General features: G+C 39.1%; 1 protein-coding gene across 1 annotated transcript; it reads left to right on the top strand.

Annotated features, from left to right (window-relative positions):
- Window positions 1-27,963, top strand: LOC139726235 (vacuolar protein sorting-associated protein 53 homolog). The gene is made up of 21 exons (XM_071637302.1): window positions 1-99; window positions 5,861-5,941; window positions 6,602-6,718; window positions 7,193-7,279; window positions 9,125-9,240; window positions 10,105-10,224; window positions 11,280-11,358; window positions 11,993-12,060; window positions 13,402-13,617; window positions 14,266-14,500; window positions 15,029-15,120; window positions 16,558-16,800; window positions 18,563-18,725; window positions 19,416-19,498; window positions 20,157-20,235; window positions 20,911-21,059; window positions 21,910-22,065; window positions 23,812-23,863; window positions 24,721-24,825; window positions 25,573-25,763; window positions 27,457-27,963. Exons 1-20 carry the CDS (start codon window positions 1-3, stop codon window positions 25,732-25,734), a joined length of 2,502 nt encoding a protein of 833 aa, XP_071493403.1. The 3' UTR covers window positions 25,735-25,763; window positions 27,457-27,963.

The raw sequence follows: 27,963 nt of genomic DNA, 5'->3' as shown, positions 1-27,963 counted from the left end.
ATGGCGACAACCGAAGAGGAGGAGGTGGACATCTTCGAAGATGATCATCTAAATTCCCTACTGAATTTCCCCGCTGATGTCCAGCAAGCAATTGAACAGGTGTGATTGTTGGTATTCATGTTTCTAGATGAACGTTTCGATTAAAGTTTGTTCATCACATACGGGATTAGTCTTTCGGAGTCGTTAGTCCGTTCGAGTTTCTTTCAGTGTAGGCCCACACCTTCTATTTAGTGTTAGTTTTTTTTCCTTCATACGCGCGTATGATAGTCTAGTGTAGTCTAGTACTAGTAGTCCAGTCCTACGTTGCTGCTGCTACAAATGTTGTATGCTCACCCACAATCAGTTGACAATAGCCCTAGTAAATATAGACCGCCAACCTAGCAAGAATAAGATGCATAGTGCTGCATGCATATTGTGCATTTACACTACTGCACGCTACCACAGCACAGCCACAGCAGCACAGGCAAGCTAGGTGCAGGGCAGGGCCCTAGCTCAGTCCGGGAAACCCGCTCATGAGGACCGCCCCCGCGTACGAAGATGGTCCCTCCTCATGAGGACCTCCCCCCCCCCCCCCCCCCCCCCCGCCTCATGAGGCCCCCCGGGGAACGCCTCATGAGGCCCCCCATTCACTTCTTATTCATCTCACATCTGACGTATAAATTGTCGCAACTTTGCACGGTGATTTTTTGTTACACACACATGTCCACTATCCATGATGAAAAGAAGAAAAAATCCTGTCTGTTTTTTTTCAAAAATCGAGTTTTAATCAACTGATGCAGAGCGCCCATCAAAACACGGGCGCCAGCGCGTTCGCACAATGCAAGACTGCCGCACCTAGCGGCCTGATCCGACTAAATATTTTCGATGCTTTTTTCTGCGGCTCTCACCTCTCCGCGCACGAATCAGCCTCGTGAAGCTGAAGTCTGACATCTTTTTACACAAATTCGTAACGAGAAAAATTAAATCAGTACTAACCTGATCTTGTCCATATATTCCAAATTACTATTCCACACTGATAGAGTAGGTGGGTAGATGACATACTCCAGTTTGTTAGCAAAATAATCACTTTGTAGGTATGACGAGTTCACTTTCTTCGTCAATTCCGCCCACGATTCCGCCGCCCGCTTATCGTTTGGGCGCTTTCTCTGGAATCATCCCGCGACGCGACGTACGTCGCATCACATCACGCATCCAGCACATACCAGTCTGGTATGTGCTGGATGCGTGATGTGATGCGACGTACGTCGCGTCGCGGGATGATTCCAGAAAAAGCGCCCAAACGGCGGAATCGTGGGCGGAATTGAAGAAGAAAGTGAACTCGTCATACCTACAAAGTGATTATTTTGCTAACAAACTGGAGTATGTCATCTACCCACCTACTCTATCAGTGTGGAATAGTAATTTGGAATATATGGACAAGATCAGGTTAGTACTGATTTAATTTTTCTCGTTAAGAATTTGTGTAAAAAGATGTCAGACTTCAGCTTCACGAGGCTGATTCGTGCGCGGAGAGTTGAGAGCCGCAGAAAAAAGCATCGAAAATATTTAGTCAGATCAGGCCGCTAGGTGCAGCAGTCTTGCATTGTGCGAACGCGCTGGCGCCCGTGTTTTGATGGGCGCTCTGCATAGGTTGATTAAAACTCGATTTTTGAAAAAAAAAACAGACAGGATTTTTTCTTCTTTTCATCATGGATAGTGGACATGTGTGTGTAACAAAAAATCACCGTGCAAAGTTGTGACAATTTGTACGTCAGATGTGAGATGAATAAGAAGTGAATGGGGGGCCTCATGAGGCGTTCCCCGGGGAGCCTCGTGAGGCGGGGGGAGGTCCTCATGAGGAGGGACCATCCTCGTACGCGGGGGCGGTCCTCATGAGCGGGTTTCCCGGACTGAGCTCACCGCAGGGCCAGGGTTCATTATTCATCGACTTGATTGAAAGTCAAAAGTGGCCTCCTGACCTGTGGGGCGTTTCATCAACGTTTGTCAGCGCTGACAAGTTGTCAGACTGACAATCACCATAGTTTAACACTAACATCAGTGACCAGAGCATCCTATCCAATCAAAACCAAGGATTTTGCTGAAATTGTCAGCGCTGACAAACGTTGATGAAACAACCCCCAGGACTGCACTGGTTGGGAATTGGATCTTTGGATGAGGGTAACACCCCCAGTATTCGGTCACTTAAGCCTTTTTGCAATATTTTTCAAACTAAAATAATACATACATACATCATATCTAAAACAGTGTATGTGAAATATATCAAATTTCTTTTATCTCAACTTTCATTTTGTTAAATATCTCGCAGAATTGCACAAAATCCCAAAATATTTCACCTTGAAAATCCCCCAGAATACGGTCACCGCAACCTGTATTCGGTCACGCGATGTGTGCGTTCAAAGTCAAGGCGTGTTCACGCTGGGATCACGGCAGCTGAAGAATGGCCGCACACTACCTTGTTGGCGCAATATTGCATTTGGGACGTGGTGGCGCGCGTTGGTGACCGAATACGTACGGAAATTTTGTTTTACTTTTGCGCTTTTGAGGATACCATCACACTCCGAGCTTGTGATAAGCAAAAAATCCTGCAAGAGAACGGCGTATTTCTCGATTTTTAGCGCTTTTTCGGCGACTCGTATTCTTAAAACTGGGCTTAATCCGCGTGCGCTTTGGGAAAGTCATGCCGATTCTGCACTTTTGACGGTGAAATTGGGATTTTGGATGGATTTTTGGAGGGGGCTAAGGGAGTTTCCTGTTGTGAATGAGTGTGCAAGTACCGGTATGTGAATTGATATGATTTGTGTGTGTTGTGACAGTTGAACTTACTGGCTGGTGACAAGTGATAAGTGACCGAATGCCGGTACCTGACCGAATACTGCTACTGGTACCCTCACCCTGAACCGTTTCATTTGCCTCCTCCTAACCGCACTAGCGACCCCAACCCGTACCGAGTCGGGGTCGCATTGCAGCCATACTTTTAGATAAGATACTTACAATCAGAGGCGCGGAAATCGATTTACAATATGATCTGTTTTAAGAGCCCAGTATGGCAGTGAAAGATTTTATCCGAGGTTTTAGTCCTTCTGCACTTCGTATTGTAGTACAACTTACACAGCGCCTGCGCAAACGGCTTTGCTGTCGATTGGGTATGGATAAAACGTAGCACATATTATAATGTACAATGTATGCGTGTGGAAAAAAAAAAACAGGACGGCAAGCTGAGAACTGAAATGAATATTCATTCGTGCATGCGCAGATCATTTTACTTTACGTGATATGTTATTCAAAATGGCGAACCGCATCTCCCGGAGATGGTCTCAAAGATGATGATGATTAATCTTGTTTTCAGAGGTAATGGTGAGGGATACATAGTCACTTGTAAATATTCAACAATATGGTAATATTGGTATTTAATACAACATGTGGCTTTTCGTTGCGAAGCCAAATGTTGTTTCGAACGATGAGTTGTTTATACTATTGCAAGCATCGCAGAGCACTAGAGACCATTGAGTAGTACCGGTACTTCACTAAATTGCATACAAGTCGTCGGGGCGCTGTTACTGGTTACAGCGCCCCGCGCCGGGGTTAGCCTCCTCCGAGCTCCCTTGCCTGGCTTGGTGTGTGGGCGGCTGGCTTGCAAAGGTAGTCAGTGCACTTGTGTAGACTGTGTGTTAAATGTAGACCAGCTAACAGTCGCATGTATGTAATGTACTAGTAGATGTGTGAGGGCGTGTCTCTGTACGACTTTGTATCATGTTTGTGTGCATTACCATTAATGTCTTCGCCTAACTGTGACTTGTAGGATTTGGGGTCTTGTACGGGGTAATATAGCCCTAAAATTCCAACTTCAGTAGACTGACTGAAAATTGCTTAATTCCAATATATACCGATGTAGTCCTATTGTTAACACCTACCTGGAAACATTTGGTTCCTCTAATACTTAGTTCCTTTCTGTCGAAATCGATGACTTTAAATGATTCGGTCAAGAGGAATCTGTGAGAACGATAACTCAACTGCTCTGTTCAACAGATTCAAAACCTGTGCGCACGCGCATGCGTTAGCCAGAGTGCAGTGTAGCCTTTTGACAAGGCCCTCTGTCACTGTATTGCATTACTCTCTGAGCGAGTAAGAAGCGATCCCTCCAAGGGCAATATCGTTAGAGCGAAAAGGCGCTTTCATGCATATTCATATCGCCAATGCGCAATGTGCCATGCAAAGGTTGTTTGGAAAAACAAAGGAACGCACGGGGAGGATGGAGATGGACTCGTAGAAAAACATTTTTTCAAGACCATGGGATCAGTTTTAAAAATGAGCAAGTGAACGGCAGGTATGAATTAGATAAGAAGTGTAATGGTATAAAAATAAGCCATTTGCTGGTGAAATACGTAATAGAGGGGTGAAAATTTGTGTTCCTCTTTCATCATACTGAGACAGCACTCGGTTGACTCGGGGCTCTCCCACAGTATAGCTGTGTACAAGGAGTGCCCCAGGGTCAGTCTTCGCCCAAAACAGCTGGTTGTTTTGGGTGAAGACATGGTGACATTGATGTTAATCAATGCTTCGTGAAAACTTGGTTCAAATTAAAGGTAAAACATAGTTTTGGTAAGGGTTTGAGAACCTGTCTTGCACCTTTTCACATTTCCTTGCAATTGTCAAGAAACTTACCTGGCTGACGCGATTTGCCAGGGATGATGAGTAGAGTAGTTTTTGAGTACTTGGGGTTAAAAGTATATGAATTAATGAAAGTCGATATACAGGTACCAACATTCCCAGGAGGATCCAGACTAACTCTGACTTGGGGGAGAATTCGGCCCTATTTCAGACAATTTACACACAGTTCGTGATGGCCATATTTCATGCATAGGCGCACATTCATTTTGTATCTGTGCCAAAGAGGTTCTTTGATGCGCGCATTGTATGAACTCGGCCCCTAACTGCGACCAGCCAGAGATTGCAACTCCGGCAAACCTCTTTGGTTAATATTTCGCATTTTCTTTGTTACTCAATGAATGTCTTGGTATTTCAGCATAGTTCCACACATTACTTAGGCATGTACATGTACATTGTGGGAGAATAATTGGACAGTTCTGCAGGCATACAAGAACTATGTTTTGCCTTTAACTTGAGCTTGAGTGATTGGTTCTAAACTGTTTAGTATAAATGTATCCTGTACTTTGGTTTATTAAAGGAATTTGAGATACCAGTATCTACAAAGTACAATTTACACTTACGGGAGTTATGAAAAAAAAACCATTAGCACCATTGTCTCTTGAACCTTGAATGAGTTAAGGATACACTGATGCTAAGGTTCTTTCATATCCATTTACAGTGTACATTGTATTTTGTATGGTATACTGGTACGTGTACATCTCAAATTATCATCTTCCATCAATAAAGACAACAAATATGCAGTCGTTGCAGTAGTCCAATTCATTACAACAAAGTGGCACACACCACTTTATTCAAAGAATATCATGGTCTGGTAAGTGAGGTACAAATGGAAAAATTTTCAAAATTGTGTATTCATGAAAGATTTTGAATGATCCAGATCATGCAGTGTTGAAATCGTGATATTGTATGTTTAATGGTCAAGGTGGTGGCACAGCCTATTACACACCTCCCTGGTATGGTGTGATTGCACTATTCAAAGTGGAATAGGTACATGTAGGCTCAGCTTTAGGAGGGGGGGGGGGGAGATGTTAGCTTTATGGGGATATCATTTGATTACTTGTTATAATGCAATCTTTCTTTCTTTGAGCCAATTTGCATATTTTCACCATAAAAGAAATTATGTACATTGGTGTTGAACTATACTACAGATTTGGGCTTGTTCCGTGATAATTTCAGTTTGATTTGTTTCCAGGTGTTGCCTTCCTCAGACCCATTGGACAGGCCTGATTTCAATGCAGTGGACTACATTAACAATCTATTTCCAACAGAACAGGTAAATCTGTGTATGATATGTTTACTAAATAGAACTATTTCTTTTTGCTTGTATGTGTACTACTAGTAGTCATAATTCAATATGAGGATGCTTCATACAGTGGCAATGTAAATTTTCGTGACATTTGCATCAATGATTGTACTGAAGTGGTATGTCCAGCTCTAATTATGCATAGTGAATTATCAATCTGCAATTTATTGCAAAAATTTATTTTCCTTTTTACGTAGAGTACTTAAAACAGAAACCCAGAACACAACTTCTGCTGAGAATGAGTTGTCTTGTTATCCTTTGTGAACTCATACTATACTCGTGACACAAAAAAGGAACAAAAGAAAAATGCACTATTAGTGTATTATACATGCATGCAGTGATTACTCTTTATACAATGGTAGCATATAAATTTAACATAAGGTTGACTTTACATAATTCACATAGCATTCACATGATTCAGTACCAATTGATATCTAGTTTGCTTTCATTAATTTTTATGTTTTGCTTTCTTTTTGGTGATGATGATAATTGATGTAGGGATGTCGATATTTGGAAAAGAGCCACTCTGAACTCATTACTCTATGGAGGTAAACAGGTAAACCCTGAAATGTACAGCAAAATGTGTGGAAAAAACAATTGTATCTACCATTTTACATGTATTTCCCATAGTCACTGGCCAATATAGATGAGGTGGTGAATCGAATGAGACTGAAAATCCGCCGTCTGGATGATGAAATCCGAGCTGTGGTACGAGGTCAGACCACTGCGGGGCAAGATGGCAGAGAGGTTTGTTGTGATTCTTTTCTCATGAAGGTGCTATAAATGTAGGAGGCTTCAATATGATTGTTGTTGTTTTTTTAATTCTGCACAAGGTGTTCTCTTTATCTCAACTGTATACAGTGGACTCCCTTTTTAACGAAGTGCTCGGGACCTGCAATTTTCTATCTTTATATCGAAATTTCGTTATAACCGAACAAATAAACAATAAAAAGCATAGAAAGGATAATGTTGCGACCTGCATTTTTATTTCGTTTCAACCGGAATTTCGTTATGACCGTGTTCGTTATAACGGGAGTGCACCGTATTAGCAGACTGCTCCATGTGCCAAAATGTTCATTATTTGTGAATTACATTTTTTTGCTTTGTTTTGTTTTATTTTTTGCTTATTTGTTCTTTCCTGATGGATCTTCCATTTAATATTGGAAAATCAGTGTCTTCTTTTTTTTTTATTCTTCTTTATTTTTCTCTGTCATCCCAAAGGCTCTCAAAGAAGCCCAGCAAGCTATTCAGGAACTATTCAAGAGGATCAAGGACATCAAAGAAAAAGCTGACAAATCCGAGCAGATGGTAAGATTTTTTTTTTTCCCAGACCCTTAAAGTGACTATACAGTACTGGTTGAGGTGAGGATTCAGCTTGTAATGTTTTTGCGAGATATTTAGAAACCACTCTATGAAATGTTAAAGAACATACAATTCTAAGAGGAATCAAAAGTTTATTTGATGAAAGGCGGTTTTGAAATGACTGAGATATCTAAAAACAAGGAAAAACAAAGAGATCCTAATAAAGTCGTGGCCTGTCAATTTTATTAAAATAGGATCGCTTTTTTTGATATCCTAGCCATTTCAAGGCCAATTTTCGTCAATTAAACATTGAATCCTTCTTGAAATTACATGCTCTTTCATATTTCATAAGAGGTTTCTTATTATCTCAGCAAAGAATGTTATAAACCTGAATCCTTACCTCAACCAGTACTGTTCAGTCACTTTAACACTCTAGTTAGTATACACACATCCAAAAAGTTGCCAAGCTCTTGTATAATTGCCCATTCTGTAAGCATGGGAAAAGGCATGATCAACACATTGATGGTTGATACATATCACATTCTTTGCAGGTTTGTACTTGCTGCCATTTGTGAAACGTCTCCTTAGCACAAGCACAGAAACAGGCATTTGGCTTGAAATGACAAAACTTCAGGTTATTTTGGTCCTAAATAGAGTAAAGAAAAGTGGACATCACATTTTGGTTCAACTTTTTCAGCATCATAAATATGTACACCTTGATTGTTGTGCTGGTTTGCATGCAGTAAGATTTCAACCATGAATTGGAGATGACATGGACATGGTATATTTCCATGAGTTTCTCCATTTATCTTTTTTTCCCCCTCTAATACTAAAGGTGTTACACCTTTTTATATTTGTAAGTTGTGTTGGTGTCAAATTCAGACTCTGTAAGTAAAATATAGATCAGCATTTTTATGATCACATACTTCCATCGCACACAGGGAATAATTGGTGTCTTTCATTTTTATTTTGCTTTTTCTTTTAACATGGTCTTATCTATGATAGATATTGTGCAGTTTGGAATGCATGAACATACAGTGTACTTTCTAGGAAAATAGAGGCAGACAATCATACTCATAGCAGTAAATGCAAATTTATTTTGCACTTACAGTTACTTTATACTTAGAGAGATAATCCCTCTTGCAGCAACAAGAAGCTTTACTGGGATGAACAGCATATTTGTTGTGGGGAGGTTTCATGGTAATGATCTGTCTATTTAAAGTAAGAGTGTGCTGTGATAGTAAAATCTGGATAGATATTCAAAGAAAAAGAGATCAGGCTGCAAAGTTGTATGGTGGCGTGCACAGTTGTATGGTGGCGTGCACAACTTGAATAGGTAGTTAGTTTCAGATCCAAATTGTCCTTGGGAAGAATACATACTTTAAAGGGATGGTACAGTATTGGTGGAGATGAAAATTGGGCTTTTAAATTTTTGCGAGATACCAAGAAAACACTTATGATATAGTACAGAGCATACCATTTTAAGAGGAATTCAAAGTTTATTTGATGAAAATTGGGTTTGGAATGAATGAAACATCCAAAAACAAAGTAAAACAAAGCGATCGTAATAAAGTGTGGGTCCCACACTTTATAAGAATTGCTCTTTTTTGGATATCTCAGCCATTTCAAAACCAATTTTCATCAAATAAACATTGAATTCCTCATAGAATTACATGCTCTTTCATATTTCATAAGAGGTTTCTCATTATCTCACCAAAAAATGTGAGGAACCTGAAATTAGGTCTCAACCAAAACTATACAATCCCTTTAATGCATCTATGGATTTTTTCAGTTTACAGCTTGCTCACTCAAAATTTATTTTGTCCCCCCCCCCCCCCCCCCCACTGCTAGGTGAAAGAGATCACACGAGACATCAAGCAGCTTGACCATGCCAAGCGTCACCTGACCTCCTCAATCACCACTCTCAACCATCTCCACATGCTGGTGGGCGGGGTCGACTCTTTGGAGTAAGTGCACAAGAGAGCAATCTCTGTCATGGGATGTGTACACAGTATATATTACAGTGTTTTTCTAGTTTTACACAAATTTTGTATGTCAGTTGAGATTTGCATATTTAACAACTGGTAAAAGTGTGGCTTTCTGTAACCCAAGTGCATTGCATATGACCCCTAAGTTAGGAAATTGCCAACTTTTCTCTTGAGAAGGGAAAATACTTCATTTTCATTCCATCAATGTGGTTCTCGATCCCAAATTTCACCACTCATGAAATTGTTGTACAAGTCCCAGTGGCAAAATAGTATGCCTGCAAAAAAGTGGTGCATACAGTATGTTTTCAAGGAGTGGTGCTTGAATATTTAAAGTGGTCTTTAGTGGTGGTAGAAATGACTTAGTTGATGGACACTGATGATTTTTTTTTTTAAAGATTCTCTCACAAAACTGGCAAAAAAAAAACAAGATGGTGAAATAAAAGATTTTAAGATTTGTTGAAAAAATTTTTGCATTACTTCACAAGTGTTCAGGTATGGACATGAAAGATGATACAAGTTTAGAGATCTGGAGTAATAAAGAATCACATTTGAACTAGAAATTCATTCTATAAGATCCAAAAAGGCAACAAATATCAAAGTGAAAGATGACGGACGCAATATGAAATTTGTGACATGACAGTCCAGATTTTGGTTGCTTCAAAATATTTTGAACACCCTATAAGTGAATAAGACTAGCCAAGGGGGTGAAGCTATATTTCCATGTTTCTGGTAGTGATCTAGTCATCAAGACAAGCAAGAAGTATTTGCATTGTAGCCCTCATACACAGGAGAGGATGCAGTTGCCAGTGATCTGCATCCTAATCTTTTGAAACTCGCACACAGGAACATGACAAGGAGAAGGCAGTACGGGGAGGTGGCCAATCTCCTCCAGGGTGTCGTGAATGTCTTGGAGCACTTCCAGAAGTACATGAGCATCCCACAGATCAGACAGCTGGCAGACAAGTAAGTCGAGAGAAGAGATTTCCATCCCGTCTTTGTAATGATACCATGGACATTCTTTATTCCTACGGTCAGTTTTGTCAATGCAGTTACCGTATTTAGGGAGGTAGATCCATGTGAATTCTCTCCTGGAAACTGTTATGAACTTTTTGCAAGATCAATAATCATAGAGTGTTAATGGGCATCTATTTGAGCATGCCAAACTTACTGTGCTTCTCCTCTGGGGCAAATGCCTAATACTTTGCAGGATGTATTTTGGAAGTGGAAATGTTTGTCCAACCAAGTGGAATAATTTTGCATCACAGGTCTCAGAGCTCAGACAGATTCACCAGTACTGGGTAGTTTGTGAAATTCTCATTGAGGTTTTAACTGTAGCAGGCGTACAGTGTATTTCTCGAAAAAAGCATGTTCACTATATCCATTTTGTGTGTTCTAGAAACAGACTCATGTAAGGGTTTTTTGTTTGTTTGTTTTTTTTTTTTTTTTTACTCTTTCAAATTTCAATGACACATCACACACTGTGTCCACAAGTCCTAGCTTACTTGCATGACTAAGAGTAATGGAGAAAGTAATACTTATCTATGGAATAGAGATAGACCAGAGGACTTAAAGTTGAAGAATGACTTAGAATTGAAGAAAAAGAAGTTTAAGAGATAATCAGGATATCAACTAAAATATAACTCAATCTTTCTGTGAAAAAAGAAATTATTGTGTAAAAACTAATGGTACCTGTAGTGCTTCAAGCTAACAAATATGGTGCACACTATTACGAGAAATGTTTCACTACTGTACTAAGTTCTTATCACCTTCATCAAGTCATCATAGAATTAAAAAAAGTATGTCTTGTTTTCTCTTTTGTTCAAAATGAAAAGAAATTGATCATCGCCTGTCACAATATTTTAGTCACGTCTGGAAAAACATAGTTAAAAAATGATTTGACCTACTCATTCATTACGTACCATCACTAATTTATTGACTCTGCTATCATTTCCTGTAGTTACCTTGGAGATGTTTTACAGTATGAATCATTGAACTGATGTTGCTTTGATACATTTCAGAGTTCGCAAGATTCAGTCAGAACTCGGACTCCAAATATTGGCAGATTTTGAGGAGTCATTTGCTAATCAAGGGAGCAGGGTAAGTTATTTTGAAACTTCTCACTGCAAGTCATGAACAGCAGAACATTAATTGTATTTAATATTGCTTTAATAGTTTGAATATATGGACATATTTAGTATAGTCATGCTGATATGCTTTTTGGATAGAGAATTAACAGTGTATTGTAGACAAATGAAGAATAGCCAAGGAAAAAAAGAGGTCTAGCTTTTGTAGACGAGGTAGTCTTTGAATTCACATCTGAAAATGATTGAGCTGCTCAAGAGGAAATGAAAACTCAATATTAACAGAGACTTGTGTCGTCTCATTCTGCACTGAAAAGATAATTAGTTGAACATACACAGGAGTTGAATGAATTACTGAACAGCAGCATCATAAATTAAGTGTAAATTATTCATATCAGATGAAACTCAAGAGGTAATAGTAAAGGAGACTTTATGTATCATGTCAACTAGATCTTCAATTCACATGGTCTAAAATTAATTTATTTTGCTTGATAAATGTGTTTAGCCATGATATTCCAATTATTCTTTCAATTTAATACCCTATTCATTCATTTATTTATTTATTTATTTATTCATGTATTTATTTATTTATTTATTTATTTATTTATTTATTTATTTTATTCATTATCTTTTTTTGTTTTGTTTTGCAGCCAATTGCTAATATGCGAGAACTTGCTGAAGCCTGTTTGGTTGTTCGAGTTTTAGATCCCAAAGTCAAGTAAGTATGGAGGTGACTACTTCTTGAAACCTTACCTTTATCAATGATGGAGAACTGTAGATTCTCTTTGGGTTGATGTGGTGTATGTTCATTTCAAGAGTAGTGATAAAAATGTCAAATGACCTGGAATTTATATACAATAATTTGTAAATTTTCTTCATTTTCTGACTTTTCAATGGCCTCTCATTCTTTATCTAGTCTTTCATGAAATTATGTCTTTAGGGTTTGCCCCACAGAATGTGATAATAAACACATCGTAAGGCTTTACCACCATTAGTATGGTATGAACATGGATATTACTTTTTCTTCTGCCTGCAGATGAGAAATTGTCCTGTTTATTCAATTTGTACTTTCCAGCAGTGTATTAGTTTTCATCATGTATGATCTCGTTAAATGCCAAATAATCTAATTATAGATTGCATTGAATTGGCGATATGTTTGGATCATCTAGAACAATGCAGATGACATTGAGAACTGATTTGATTTGCAAATTTTACAAAATAGCCCCGTGGATGACAGTTATGTCAAGAAGGAACAAGGGATTAATATTTACATTGCAAAACTCAGAAAATGATACAATATATTTCTACAACCAATACATAAGTTATTATCTTTGTGGAATTGAGTTTTTGTTTGTCACTCGGCCTTGAGATGGCAAAACAATGTATGTAGAAAATGTATGAAAATTAACTTAGTCACATATTTCAGCTTATTTTAGTATAATCTAACTCTTGACATAATCTTGAAATCAGAACCCATTCCGTTACTGAGATATGACGCTCCCCCCCAATGGGAATTATTCAAATTTTGTTGGCAAAACAACGAAAGCGGCGATACACTTGCCCCTGCTCAACACACGTCAGGCGTGGATTTGGCAAAACAACGTATCTACTGCTGTACATGCGATACGTTGTTTTGCCATACGCAGTATAATAGGCTGCGCGCCGCGCGCGACTGGAGAAGTGTGCGCATATTGACATTGTAATACATTATATGCGCGCAAGTGATCGAGACTTACATTGTTTGCTGTATCAATAGCAATAGTGTGGTTATGTTGAGACGGCAAAACAACGTATGTTTTGATTAAATGCAAATTATTCTAAAAATAAAGGGTCTACTGATATCAATTTGCATGCACTGTATTACTGATACTGATACTTCTAGGGTAAGATATGAAGTGTTTAATGAAAACAGAAAAAGAGCTGTAGGTTTGCGAAACTCCAAGCTCGATTTACTGGAAATGAGGTTGGATGTAGATATGTTGTTTTGCCATCTCAAGGCCGCACTGTCGTGCACCCCAGTAATCTTGCCTTGATTCCCCCCTCCCCCTGCTGTTCCCAGGAGAGACCTGATGAAGTGGTTCGTGACGCTGCAGCTCCAGGAGTACATGGTGCTCTTCGAGGAGAGCCAGGACGTGGCGTGGCTGGACAAGATCGACCGGCGCTACGCCTGGCTGAAGAGGGCGCTGGTCGAGTTCGAGGAGAAGTACGGTGCCCTGTTCCCGCGAGACTGGGAGGTCAGCGAGAGGATCTGTGTGGAGTTCTGTAATGTCACAAGGTAAATGCTAATTACCTGCTATCTTTTGTAACAACATGTCATGTTACCAGAAGTGGCTGTTAATTTGATACAGCTGTAAGAGAAGTCTATATATGAATTTCAGCTAAACCATAGCTATAAATTACTGCTTATTTGTTTGTGGATATGGAAATACGGCACATAAAGATGAAATATGACTTTTAAAAATGTGCGTGCATAAACACAGAATAAACAGCAAGAACCAACAGAAAAAATTAATATTCTTAATTACGTACCTTCATTTGATTTGGGACATCTGCGTTTATATGGGAAATTTGAAAGGTAATATTTTGCAGAAGTCATTCCACCATGAAAATGAATAGTTTGACATTGTCATTTGTACCTGTATTGCTGGTTTGATTCTCTTTTTGTGCTTGTAGACAATGCTTGGAATGACATTGTTATGTTTTCCGGTGTGTATTCTGTGTTGGTGATAAATTTGTTTGAGTATTGTCTTGCAAGACAAAAGAGCAGCCATATCCCTCTTTACAAAAACGAGTATAGATAAGAAAAATGAAACAAATTTGCTGTGCTTTTACATGTGTGCTTTCATGATACTGAGCAGCTGTCTGTGAAAGTGCTCCCAAGCAAAATAAAAAATATGTAAGAATTCCTGCTTCTCATCTCTAGGACGGAGCTTGGGAAGACCATGCAGAAGAGAGCTTCTGAGATCGACGTCAAGCTTCTGCTGTTTGCCATCCAGCGGACCACAAACTTTGAGACCATCATCGCCAAGAGGTTCAGTGGGGTCACGCTGCAGCCGCCTGGCGAATCTCAGTCAACAGAGGGCGGCGCACCCATGCAGGACCAGGACCCGGGGTCCAGCAACCCATTTGAGATGCCAGATGAGCCTGTGGAAATCAAGGTTTGTTGTTTGTGGGCTTTGGATAGAGTTCCAGAACTGAGATGTAAGATTTGTAGACAGAAATTATCACATCAAGAATGCAAAAAATATAGGTGTCCACACTTTCACATGCAAAGAATCTATCAAATTGCATTTTACTTGTTTTGAATCTGTGTGTAGATCTCTGTATGTGTATTGGATTAGTATGCAAAATCTGTTTTTCATTGTTGTAGCCTCTGTTATTAAAACTACTGTCAAATATCTCCTTGTATGTAGCAAAAGATCAGAAATTAAGTGTGCACATCATTATGTTAACTATTTGTCTGTAATTATGACATTTCAATCAAACTAGATTCTAGCCTCTCTCTTCATCCAAGTATAAGATGAATGTGTGTTTGTCTGGGAGGTATGTTTCATTATCTTTCAGTCGCTTAGTTCAGCTGTAGTCATTTTGTTATAGGAGGATGGATAAACTTTTGTAGGGCAATAGCTTCCAGACTTGAAGTGCACTCCAGTAAGAGTTTGTGTCCTCTCTCTTTCTCTCCTCAGACACTGGGCAAACCAAAGCCTTCCCCCTTCCAAGGAATCATCAGCCAGTGTTTTGAGCCTCATCTTCATGTCTACATCCAGTCCCAAGACAGGTAAGGGAAATTAACATCTATCTTTTTCAACATTGATAATTACCTCCGCCAAGGGGGGAGGTTTTGTTTTCATTACCGTGGGTTTGTTGGTTTATTTGTTTGTTTGTATGCAAAATATCTCAAAAAGTTGTGCATGGATTTGGATAAAACATGCAGGAAAGGTTGAGAATGACACAAGATACAAATGATTAAATTTTGGTAGTAATCCAAAAAATTTTATGGATTTTATGAAGGATTTTCGATAATTTGGCAGGTAGAGTCAATGAACTTGGGAGTTCAAGCTGCGCATTTTTGAGGTTTTCATACGCGCACTAAAGTGCGTGCTCTAGTTTCTGCTAGGGCGAAGCGCGCCAGAAGCTGAGGGTTTATGACGTACCAAAGGCTTCTATATTGGGAAATCGGGTGATTTTTTTCAGCATACACAATGGGTGGAAATCACTGATCTCAATGGAAGAGCAAGATCATCGGTGGAAAGTAGCTGCTTGGTGGAGGTCTGTGCTCTCAGAGTGATTTTCTAGTTTCTTGCTGTAGAAATGTTCACATTTTTTTTTTCGCTTCAATGAACTGTCGTGAAAGTAATACCACAGCAATGTATGGGGAGATTTTGAATTCTGCACAAAAGTGAAAATATGGTCTTACTTACCCAGGGTTGCCTCCTCAGTGTTGCCACTGTTTTTCCAGACTCCCCTGCCATTATCTTTACCCCAGCATTGGCAGGTACCTTTTGTATTTGTGGTTCAAGATCAGTAGAGGGACATTGTTGGTATAAAGGTCTTGTGCAAAGATATGAACACTTAGTAGGACTCAAGTTTGGGACCTTTGTTTGAAAGTCTTGTAACTTTTATCCATAATACCACAGGGCTCCCATGACTAGTACTCTTGTTGGCAAGATCGTAATCACGCAAAGTTGGCTGAATTTGACATGATGCAAGGAATTCAATAACAAGAATGTTTCCACTCTTACAGTATGAGCCATGTAAATATGTCTTCTTGTGTGCAGTGCTAAGTCTGTTGGCGATACAACTTATCTCCTCTCGCCTCAAACATTACTACACATTACACCATTGAAAAATGGTGTTAGTGAGTGTTCTTCATACAATTTCATAAAGGGCAGACGAAAGCAACCAAGATGCCCCTTTCTCTCTATCCATTATAAAGCACAACCATTGATGATGCAGAAATGCTAGTGTAACTGAGACCTTTTTCTCATACTTCATGAAGTACATACATTTATGTGCTAAGCTGTGCATTTGAAATGTAATCACTCATATTTCATAGGAAAGTGAGTGCATTCAGATGTGCAATTACAGTAAGGTATCTTAGGCTGGCAAGACTTCGTGTACAAAGTCATGTTTTCCATTTGTGAAAGTTTACTGATTAGAGATTCTTTGTTTTAGAGCCAAAGTTACCTTGTCATCTTGTTTTTTTCTTCCACAGAAATCTGTCAGACCTAATCGGTAGATTCGTAGAAGACTTCCGGACCCAGGGCCCGCCAAAGATAGAATCGGAGGAGAGTGGGGCTGTGCTGCCCTCGTGTGCCGACCTCTTTGTGTATTACAAGAAGTGCATGGTCCAGTGCTCACAGCTGAGCACAGGCACGCCGCTACTAAACCTCACGCAGACATTCCAGAAATACCTCCGGGAGTACGCTTCCAGACTTCTCACAAATAACTTGCCAAAGTAAGTGAGCTGTTTTACAAGAACATTTATGTTAATTTTATTTGCTACGTGGCACTTTCTTTACAACAAACACAGTTATCAGAAAATTACATTACAACAAAGTAAAATTTCGGGTCCCAAAATTGTCTCTATACATTTGAATACTTTATTTGTTCAGCTATAATAAAATTTGGGTATAACGAAAGAAATTTGCCCCGTCCAGAGGACTTTGGTATCATGGGAATTGCTTATACTTATGACCTCAAGTTCAACATACCCAAGACATCCATTGATGCATTCAAGTACTCATTCTTTCCGGGGACAATTTGGATCTGGAACCGCCTACCTAGTCAAGTTGTGCATGCCAATTTAGTAATGCTGTTAGCTCCATCCTCTTGCCTGTGTGTAGACATTTTGCAATAGTGTAGAATTACCATGGGCACAGAGTTATAGGTCATTCCCTGTGGCCGAGCCTCAATCTTGAAAGCTGCGATTTTTTTTCAATCTCTATCATTATTCTCATTTTGATGTTATATAATTTTTCTGATTTATGAATAATTTGATGTATACTGTATTGCAATCATTTGAAAGTCAAGTACATTAAAGATATATATATATATATATATATATATATATATATATATATATACTTAAATAGGCCATTTATCACAAGAAATGCTAGACAATCCAGTGAGCTAAGATAATTTATGGAATCTCTAATTGATTCTACATTAAACCAACAATGCCTGATATTCTGACAAGCAAAATTTTCTTGAGCATATTCAACTTTGATATGAACCCCTGTATTAATTGCTAAATCCATCCATGCCATCTGTACAAGATATAGGTTTGAAAAGCCATGACCAGCTTTGCTGGCGTGAGGTGTAATGGTTAACAGACCTTCGTTTGTGATTGACTGTTATTATTGTGCATAGGTATTTATATATTTTCCTCTTCTTTTCTTTTTTTTTCAAACAGTGCAGAAACCTGGATATCTGATAATGCACCTCATTCAAAACAGTTGAGCTAAAGTTGTAGAGATTGAAGTATGGGCACATACCCTTACCCTGATTTTTATGATCCTTCATCATATATTTGCTAAAGTAAGGAGGGGGGGCATAATATTGGTGAGATTACAATGTGGTAGCTCATTCGTTTTTTGCTGAGGATACCAAATGGAACCACAATTCCTCGCCAACCAACAGCCGCATTCCCCACTGATATGCAGAGGAGTTTAATGTCATTGAGTTAGAGTGTTACAAATTTCAAGTGTACAGTATCCCACTTCACTACTCACACCAGAGTAGGATGAGAATGGTCCATCCTTCACATGTTTTAGAAAATGATGATGCCAACCCCTTGCGGTTGGTCCCAAGTGACTAGCATTAGCAGACCTCCCAACCACTCTGAATTTGGAGAAAAGAATCTGGATTTTGACCATTCCAAGCTCTTGTTTCAATAGGAGTTTCTTACTTTTTCTTGATAGCTTTACTACGCACTCATATGGGAACTGCTCTTTCTTTCCTACTTTTGAGCCAAATCATCCCTATTTTTTAGTTAGACAGGTTGGGATGTCTGCATTAGTCACTAAATCATGGCAGCCACATTCATTGTTCTCGATAAGAAAAGTGTATGGTTCTGAGTTGATACAAGAGAAGTCAATGGTGTGGCATTCAAGATAATGTCCTGACCACTCCAACCTTCCAGTTCGAGTGCTTACAGGCCAATCGAGTCGTTCTGCATTAACCCCTGCTTTCTTTGATCACCCCCTGCCCCCTCCCAGATCACAAACCACCACCCCAGCTGGTGGCCTCAACATCTCAGCACTCCTCAAGGAGGGTCTGAAGGAGTCCTCCTCCGACGTGCCCAAGTTCACTGCCGAGGAGCAGTACCTGGTCTGCAGCATCCTGTGTACAGCTGAGTACTGCCTGGATACCACTCAACAGGTGGGTCCCCATCTCCCTTTGAATCTATTTTTATAGTTTCACCGTAAATATAAACTATTTCTATACTCTATTAAAGGAAAATTTCAATTTCCTGGGGGCATTTCATCAAGGGTTTTTGGTCAGATATTTTTTTTTTTCTGACAAATTTGCTCTCAGCTAATAAGATGCAAGGATTTCAGTAGTTTATAACAGTTTGTCAGAAAAAATATCTTACAATACACTTTGTGAAATGCCCCCAAGTTATTGATGTTTCCCCTTCTGTTGCTGCTGTTGTAATATTTCTAATCTAGCATTGTCTTCTTGGTTGTTGTTGTCTTAGTTCCAGGTTATTGATGTTTTCCTTGTTTGATTTCCAGTTGAGCAGTGCTTTTTGAGCTATCATTGATGAATGGCATCTTCTTACTGTACTGTTTTTCCCCTCCTAGCCAAAGATACACTTGAGGTATATCTATGAAAAAATGTAGAATCATACTTGGGAATTGTTGACATAGCCTGATTGGGTTTTTTTCCCCCTTTTTCTTTTTTTTTCCAGATCATTAAATTGCAATGTTGAAATTAGAGTGATCAAATAATGACCAAATAAGCATGCATGTCTGTATTATCTTGTACTCAGATAAATCTTTTACATATCTTTACTTTTTTTTCATGTGTGTTTAAACATGCCCCTCCCATCACAATGTGTCTGCATAGTTGGAGGAGAAGTTAAAGGAGAAGATCAACCCGTCCATGGCCGACAGGATTGACCTGAATGGAGAGATGGATGTTTTCCACAAGTGAGTTTTCTGTTTTCATTCTTTCTTTTCTCTCTTTTAGCAACACTTGAACAGATTGGAAGGTTGCAAGTGCATTGGATTGATATTTAGAAACAGTACATGATTTGATTTGGTTTGATTTTGATTTTTTTCTGAATTTCTTTTTCATACATTAAATGAAATACAAAGTTAATTGAACAAAATAATTGAGCACAGTATAATATGAATCTGACAGTTAAAACAAATAAATGATTTTCTTTTTAATAACTTCAACATGTTCCAGAAGTATTTTAAATAGAATAATAAAAGTAAGATTCGGTCAGAGGGATTTCACTCAATTAATGAGCTTTTGCCCTTGGGATGAAAGCAACAGAACTGAAGTTCACGATTTTGCAGCAAGTGATTTCTATGTAATGTCAGCTTCGACTGCACTTATTGCCACAGGAATATCAGCTTTGTGGAGAGTCTTCACGTTTTCTTTAAAACAAATTTAAAACTGTAATCTTGAACACTGCTTGTCTCACAGCTTTTTGAACCCATGGCATTGCAAGTATCACTTTTGTAGCCACCTTTTCTTAGTAAAATGCCGTGCATTGTTCAAGTTATCTTTTAGGTGATTATGTTATGACATCTTAAAGGGTGCAATATTCATGTGTTTGTTTTAACTTTTTATATTCAGTGTAATATCCAACTGTGTGCAACTACTGGTCCAGGATCTGGAGACGGCTTGTGATCCCGCACTGACAGCCATGAACAAGGTGAGAACATCATCAGAGAATAGATGTGTGAGAAGTTCATTTCAAAGGCTTGCTTCTTGTGCAGTAGATTGGGAAATTTAGCCATGCATTTGTTCTGCATTATGGTCGTAAATCTTGATATTTTGGAATGCTGCTACTTGTAGGATATCTTAGTCGAAATTCATGTTCATATTGTAAAGTTTTATGTACATGGAGTGATATATATATATTTTTTTGATGTAGAAAGTGATTCTGCCTGTAATTAAAATTCTGTGTCTAATTTTTTAGTGCCTTAAGTGCCTACATCCTATTTTTAGTGCCAGCATTTTAGATGAGTTGTTCGTTTTAGTTGATTAAGCCTTCATACATGCCTCTGCTATCTCCAGACTATCCAGATCTGAGTGTGTATGGACTATTTGACTCTCAAGAGCATGTAATATAGTCATCCTTTCATTCAGATTGGATCCATAAGATCCAAATAAGGTACTTCACTTTACACAAAACGTGATTCTTGCTCAAGTGAATTTTCCCTTCTCTTCTACAGTATGAACGGAAAATGAGGACTTCTCCTTTGTGTAAACTTGGGCTGACATCGAGAATATTAGTAGAGGTCAGCAATGTATATGACTTATCATATTGCATAGAAGGGATAAAGATTTGCAGCACGAGTGAAGATGTGAATGTTTTTTTCCTTAGGTGAACTGGTCATCAGTGGAGACGGTCGGAGACCAGAGTGGCTATGTGACGGCCATCACATCCCACATCAAACAGGCTCTACCGGTCATCAGGGACAACCTGGCCTCGGCCAGAAAGTACTTCACCCAGTTCTGCATCAAGTTTGCCAAGTAAGACCCCCAGGCAGAGTGTTTCACCTCATGACCAAGGGGCCTATTTTGCAAAGAGTTGCGATTGATATTAAGCTTGATTTATTGAGCGTAACTTGGTGAATTTAGCATAAGTCCATTTTCATAAGGACACTTATGCTTGATTTCAAGAAGAATCAAGCTTAACTTTCAGTAGAGTGAGCATTACTTGCGATCAATCGAAAAGTTGTTTATGAAACGCAACTTGCGATTGATCGCAACACACGCTCAATCCTTATGAAACAGGCCCCAGGTCTATGGTAAAGCTCATTCTAACCCACTTAGCAACCAGATTTGTGCATGTAGTGATATACCCTTTGTGTACCATTCAGTCTTCTTATGGTCTAATGGTGGTTGATACAAATTTACAGCAGATATTAGGTATGACAAAAAATTTGCCTATGTAAAGGATGTGTGCATTGATTCAAATGGGTTAATAGTCAAATTGGCATAGCTTACAGACCTTGCAACCCCTCGCCAAAAAAAAAGAAGAAACCCAAACAAACAAACCAACAAACAAATAATGAAACATACACACAAGACAAATGAAGAGGAAGTAACATGCTTAACAAATTTATGCAGTGAAACGTGCACATGTGTCCATTCCAGTCTCAACATGTAGAACGTTGATAACCCACATTAAATAGAAAATTCCTACGAAGTTGTCCGTTTCATACCTCTAGGAGAACATTAATGTCCTCAGTTTATCCAGACTTTTCAAGAATTTTCAATATAACAGTAAATGGTAAAAAATAATAAGATAACGAAATAGATGGGGAAACTCTTGTTCACATTCCCTTCTTTTCCTCTCCCCCATTGCTATGCCATCCAGTTCCTTCATTCCGCGGTTCATCAGCCACCTGTACAAGTGCAAGCCAATCAGCACGGTGGGGGCGGAGCAGCTCCTCCTGGATGCCCACTCCCTCAAGACGGTGCTCCTTGATCTCCCCTCCATCGGCTGCCACGTCTCCAGGAAGGCTCCAGCAAGGTAAGGAAGACTTCTTCTCTTATTCATTGTAGTTTTAAAAAGATCCAGCCATCGAGCTGCCTATAACCTAGGCGGAGGATGCAGCTATCGTCTTGCTGTAACGCTAAATGGCTGATGTGGCGAGACTGTCGTCTTTGATAAGTGATATGTCTGATGGCGAGACTACGAGCAGGGGATGCGCGTGAAGCATCCACCGCCTCTATCCACTGGTCTTGCTTTAGTCGTCGTTTTCATACTATTGATTTTGAATCCGTGGCAGTTTTTCTTATGAAAATTCCCACAGATTCAAAATCAATAATAAGACAACAACTACTAAAGCAAGACCAATGGATATAGGCATCAGATGCTTCCACTGTTCGTAGTCTTGCCACATCAGACAACGCGCTTATCTAAGACAGTAGTCTCGACGCATCAGATGATTAGCGTAAAAGCAAAGACAATAGCTGCATCCTCCACCTAGATTATCAGCTAGTCGTCGAGATGCTTCACCAGCTATTACTGGCGATTCCCATAATAACAAAGTCCTTGTGACCAGCAATTTCCTTTCATTATACTGAAATTTTGTTATAGCCAAACAATAAAGTTTTCAAAGATATATAGGCAGTAAGTTTTCGGACCTGAATTGTCTCTTCATTGTGACGAGAGTTCCGTTACAACCATGTTCATTATAAATGGAGTGCACTGTATCATACGTGCTTGTGGTCATGAATTAGGCAAATGCCAAAACAGAAACACAAGATGGAAGTAATGCATCTCAGAGTGCTACAAACACACATTACAGCTTGCCCAGGACAACTGAAACCCACTACTGGGCAAGTACAGTGAGTGGGCGCCTGCTTGTTCAAAGTATGGAGCCCTTTTCCAAGTGCCCATTCAGCCAAGTGATATAAGTTTGTTTTGTAATGACCTGAACCTGTGAAAAAACCAGGGTGCCTTGTCTCTCAATCACAAATACTGTCGGCAGGAAATCAAGCATGGGTGATGTAAAGCTTGAGTGATGTAACACATCAGGGCCTAAATGTAAGAGACAAATCGTCACTGGGGCTATAAGACTTTGTATCAGAAATTTTGGTGAAAATGACTTTTTTGGATTAATGGTCAGATAATCAGTTAAGAGATGTCCTGTCCAAATCCTAGCTGTCTTACCCCAAAAATAAAGCCACCACGGCATGTCAAAGGAAAGGCTCTCCCATTTGATGCCGTGCTTTGGCTGCCATGTTTTTACTGTCCTGAACATTTGACATTTTGTAAATAGAGGTCTTGTCGCTTCAGCGACGATATGGTCCTAGAGTCGTATACCTGCGTCCTTCCATAACTTCATTATTAATTTGTGAGATGTACATGCAAGTGATGAGTAGCGAAATGTGAGTGTTGGTGAAGCCTTTTTCCAAGAGTGATAGTGATTGTGCAGATTGTGTTCTTTGTCATTGAGATGAGACTCATTACAGCCACACGTCTCATAACAGCTGATCTCTCCTTGAGACGTGTATGATGCATTTGCGACTAAGAGCAAAAAGATGGATTTTAGCATTGTTCTTACATTATGGGGGATCTTGTTTGTTCTTTGAAATGTATGTTGTACTGTAACTCCCGTGTACAGGCAAGTTAACTTCTGTTTTTGTTGTTGTTGCTTTCTGTACCAGTGAGAGCAGTGATGTAAATATTAGATTCTCTGAAAAGCATTGACTTTGGGGTGTTATTCTTTCTCTCACACTTTCTTTTTATGTTTGTCACAATCTTATTCAGCTACACGAAGATAGTTGTGAAGGGAATGACAAAGGCAGAAATGATACTGAAGGTAAGTGTTTTTCAAATAATCATCATCTCAGAATTATTCAACTCCTTCTCATCCAATCTTGTATTTTTTCCTTTCCCGGCTCATCTATCATTTTGTGTGTGTATTGCAAGAAACAAATATTCAGTCGTTCTACTTTGCATATTTCTATCCTCTCTCTCTCTTCTCTATTTCTTGTGCTTTGAGCTGTATTCCAGTCCACGTTTAATGTAAATCATTGTACAGTTGAACCTCTCGTATCCGGACAAGTCGGGACCTGGGCTCATCCGGATAAGGGATTTGGCCGGATACGGGAGACTCAATGCTTTATACATGTACATAATATACATACACATGTACAGTAGCCCATTGTAGTACCACATGTAGTAATGTGTATACTGCAACCTTTTCATTGTTACACTCAGTAACAGACCCCAAAATAGAGGTTCGTGTTTGCAAGAATGAAATCATTTTCTTTTATAAATTCTTGGGATTATTTACCTAAATAACTATTAAGAAATGTATCAAGTATATGTAATTCATGTGTGTTTGTGTAGGAATTCTCAAGGAGTTGGGAATCCCCCTTTCCTCCCGTAATTATATTAAAAATAAAAATCACGGCGATATTGCGTCCTTATAATAGAGAGATCCGGATAAAGGGAGGCCGGATAAGAGAGGTTCAACTGTATTGATGTAGCCTTTGCCTGAATTTTTAGAATTCTTAATTCTGCAGCGCTGATTTTGAGTATGAAATCAATATTGACAGGATATTGTATTGCAGTGTGTTATTCTAGTTTTCTAATTTTGGAAGGCTATCGTCATAGCATGTCAGAAAATCAAACACACCAACTTCACTTTTTGCATTGCGGTGTTCAACACAGGTTGTGATGTCACCCCAAGACCCAGCGGAAGCTTTTGTAGATAATTACATCAAGCTCATCGCCGACACAGACACCTCAAACTTCCAGAAGCTGCTAGAAATGAAGGTGGGAAACTGATTCACACTGTTTAGTTGACTTCTAGCTATCAATAAAGTTTTGATTTATATTTGATCTAATCTTATATGCAAGTCATCAGTTGAACAGCTGATGAAAGTTAGATGTAACTTGATCTTTGAGTTCAATCTTTTAACTTTTAATTTTTGTTGTTATTTTTATTTTCATTTTTTTGAATGAATACCCTGGTCATCAAGAGATGATTTTTCATCGCATATTGTGATTCTATTAACTTAATTTTCATCATCATCATCGTCATATGAAGAGTTTTATTGCAAAATGAGCTAAGCGGCATTTTCAAACATTTCAAAGTAAGTCCATCATCAGATAGAGCAAGATTAAACCTTTCCAGTAATACCTCACTTGTGACATAACAAGGAATATTCTAGAAGTTATGATTAAAGATATCCTGTATTTTCTTATTAGTTTCTATGTTATTTAGCAGCTTTAATCACAAATATCTCAACTTAACAAGAATGGACTTAGCTCGTTTTGCAATAAAACTCTTCATATTAAGTGTAGAAATGAATACCTACTCGAAGTGGTATTGATTCATTTGGAAAAACGTGATTGTTCATGATTACAGTCCAATATTTCTGAAACCATGCAAGATAATCTTTTTAGTATTATCATTTAAATTTGGGTCTTTCTGTAAGGGCTTGTGCCAAATATCTATCCCTTATCTATTAAAACAAAATCTTGGATATGCAGGTTTTTTGGTTATCGTGACTCTTTCAGGGTCTAAAGCGCAGCGACCAGAACGCCATGCTGGACCTCTTCAAGGCCCGACTGCCGTCCAACCACCCCGGCGACAAGGTGGTGGTGGTGCCCTCTACCCAGGAGCAGCAGGACATGAGCAGGATACGAAGGCTGGAGAAGATCATCAAGAGGAAGCTATAGGTACTGCCAGACACTGTATAGTCTTAGCTGTGAGTATTATTGTCTCCGCCAAGGGAGGAGGTTATGTTTTTGTTACCGTTGGTTTGTTTGTTTGTTTGTTTGTCCGTGTGCAAAATAACTAAAAAAGTAGTTAACGGATTTGGATGAAACTTACAGGAAAGGATGAGAATGACACAAGTAACGAATGATTAAATTTTGGTAGTGATCCGAGAATTTTGGGGGAATTTATGAAGGATTTTTGATATTTTGACAGGGAGGGTCAATGAACTTGGGAGTTCAAGCTGCGCATTTTTGAGGTTTTCAAACGCGCACTAACGTGCGTGCTCTAGTTTCTGCTAGGGCGAGGCGCGCCGCGCAGCTTAGAGGGTTTATGACGTAACAAAGGCTTCTATATTGGGAAATCAGGCAATTTTTCAGCATGTATACCTATGGATGGAAATCACTGATCTCTATGGAAGAGCCCAAAGAGCCTTTCCCCAGTGGTGGAGAGGAGAAAAATCTCTTTGGGAAGAGCAAGATCATCGGTGGAAAGTGGCTGTTTGGTGGAGGTCTGCGCTCTCAGAGTGCTTTTCTAGTTCAAATTTTGATTAATAAATTGATATGTTGATTTATTTATGTGTGTATTTGATTATCATCAAGTTCGTATATCCATTCATGGAGGAGGTTGTTTATTAGTTTATTGATTTTTATTCATATGTTTCGGTATTTGATTTTTCATCTTTTTTCTTCATGGATGTGTGTAACCATTATTTTTATGTTTTTATGTTTCCAGATAATATTTTTCTTGTTTGGTATATTTTGTGCGAGTTATGTAGGTAGCCCTTGATGTGGTTTTGTAATTACTTGTAGTGGCTATTTACTTTTTCTGCCTCTCCTTTTTTTTTTGAGTAGAATATAACACTGACAAGAAAATGTCAAATCAATTAAGTGTTGTTGTGGTGTTCACTTTGAAGAAGTAAATGGAGATAAAGGCCTGCAGCTGGAAACCAGAGTAGAGCTCAAAGATCGCCTCAAGATTGGCACACTTTTAATCAGAATTTGTCGCTCATCCAAGTCTGATTATGATAAAAATTTGGAACAGTAGGCAACAGAGCCAACAAAGCATTTCACCTGCGATACGAATTGGTGGAAAATATTTGTCATTCGATCCTGGAAAAAGGTGTGTGTATCTGTGCGGCGTTTCAAGATTTTTATCATACGGAGGGTGACAGGCTCATCTGGGTCGTACGCCTGAGTGTTCGGGAGCTTGTCACGAGAGATCAGAAAGTCGACACCACGTCAGGTGTGACGGACGTGCAGATAAGATGATCATCTCTCGAAGAGTGCCAGAAAAGAAAAAGTTCATTATCTGCTAGGTTTTCATTTTGAGGTGGGAAATGGCAATATCCTGCAAATGTGTAATGCTTGGAGGGAGCAGAGCTATGTCTGAAAGTTTTGTAATCAAATTCTTCATATTTCTGTCAAGGTAGAGAAGTAGAACACAATAGATAAAGGGTCTTGCAACTTTGTCATTATATAAAGCAGACTGTCCATGCCCTGAGTTGACTGTAATATCATGAGTGAAATCTAACAAACAGAACACTGTGTGGAAGTTTGATCCAAACCGGACAGAGAATTAGAAAGTCCACTCAAAACGTAAAGTGTTCTTGAGGTAGAAAGGAAATTGTATGAGATTGACAGATGTCAGTCATGTTGTCATGTTATGTTCTGCTTCTATTTCAGAGACACCTGGAAGGTGCAGTTATCCTCCTCCTCCTCCTTACAATGAAGACGCGATGAGTGGTGGTTCAGTGGTTCAAGCTGTTGATTCCTAAAACTGGAAGACCCAAGGTGCAAATCCCAGCCTATTTGCCGCTATGAGTGTCTCACACTCCGGAATAAGAGATTTTTCTTGCTGCAGTGTTTCTGTATTATCCAATACTGAGTTCCAGTTCTTCTGGATCCCACAAATTCTGCCACCAGTCATTTAGACATAAAGAGATGCCATAGCAGGTATGCATCAAAGAAGTAGGATGGTGCAAATTACATTACCCCAGGATCTTCCAGCTGAGGCACTTGAAATCATAATGATAGAAAGGTAGCAGGTTACAAGCATAAGTCAAGGGGCTGAGATTCTACTGAAAGAGTATTTCAAACAGCATTTAAAACCCTCAAATTGGAGACGTATATTGGCTTGTATGATTGATGTCGAGCTGAACGCTGACACCTGCATGAACCAGGGAAAGTGGG

This window comes from Diadema antillarum, unplaced genomic scaffold (genome assembly GCF_040938485.1).
Source record: "Diadema antillarum isolate AM-2024a unplaced genomic scaffold, OU_Dant_1.0 seq00000082_RagTag, whole genome shotgun sequence".
NCBI lineage: Eukaryota > Metazoa > Echinodermata > Echinoidea > Diadematoida > Diadematidae > Diadema > Diadema antillarum.
The sequence above is the reverse complement of the archived record's forward strand: the minus strand, read 5'-3'. Positions and strand labels throughout refer to the sequence as shown.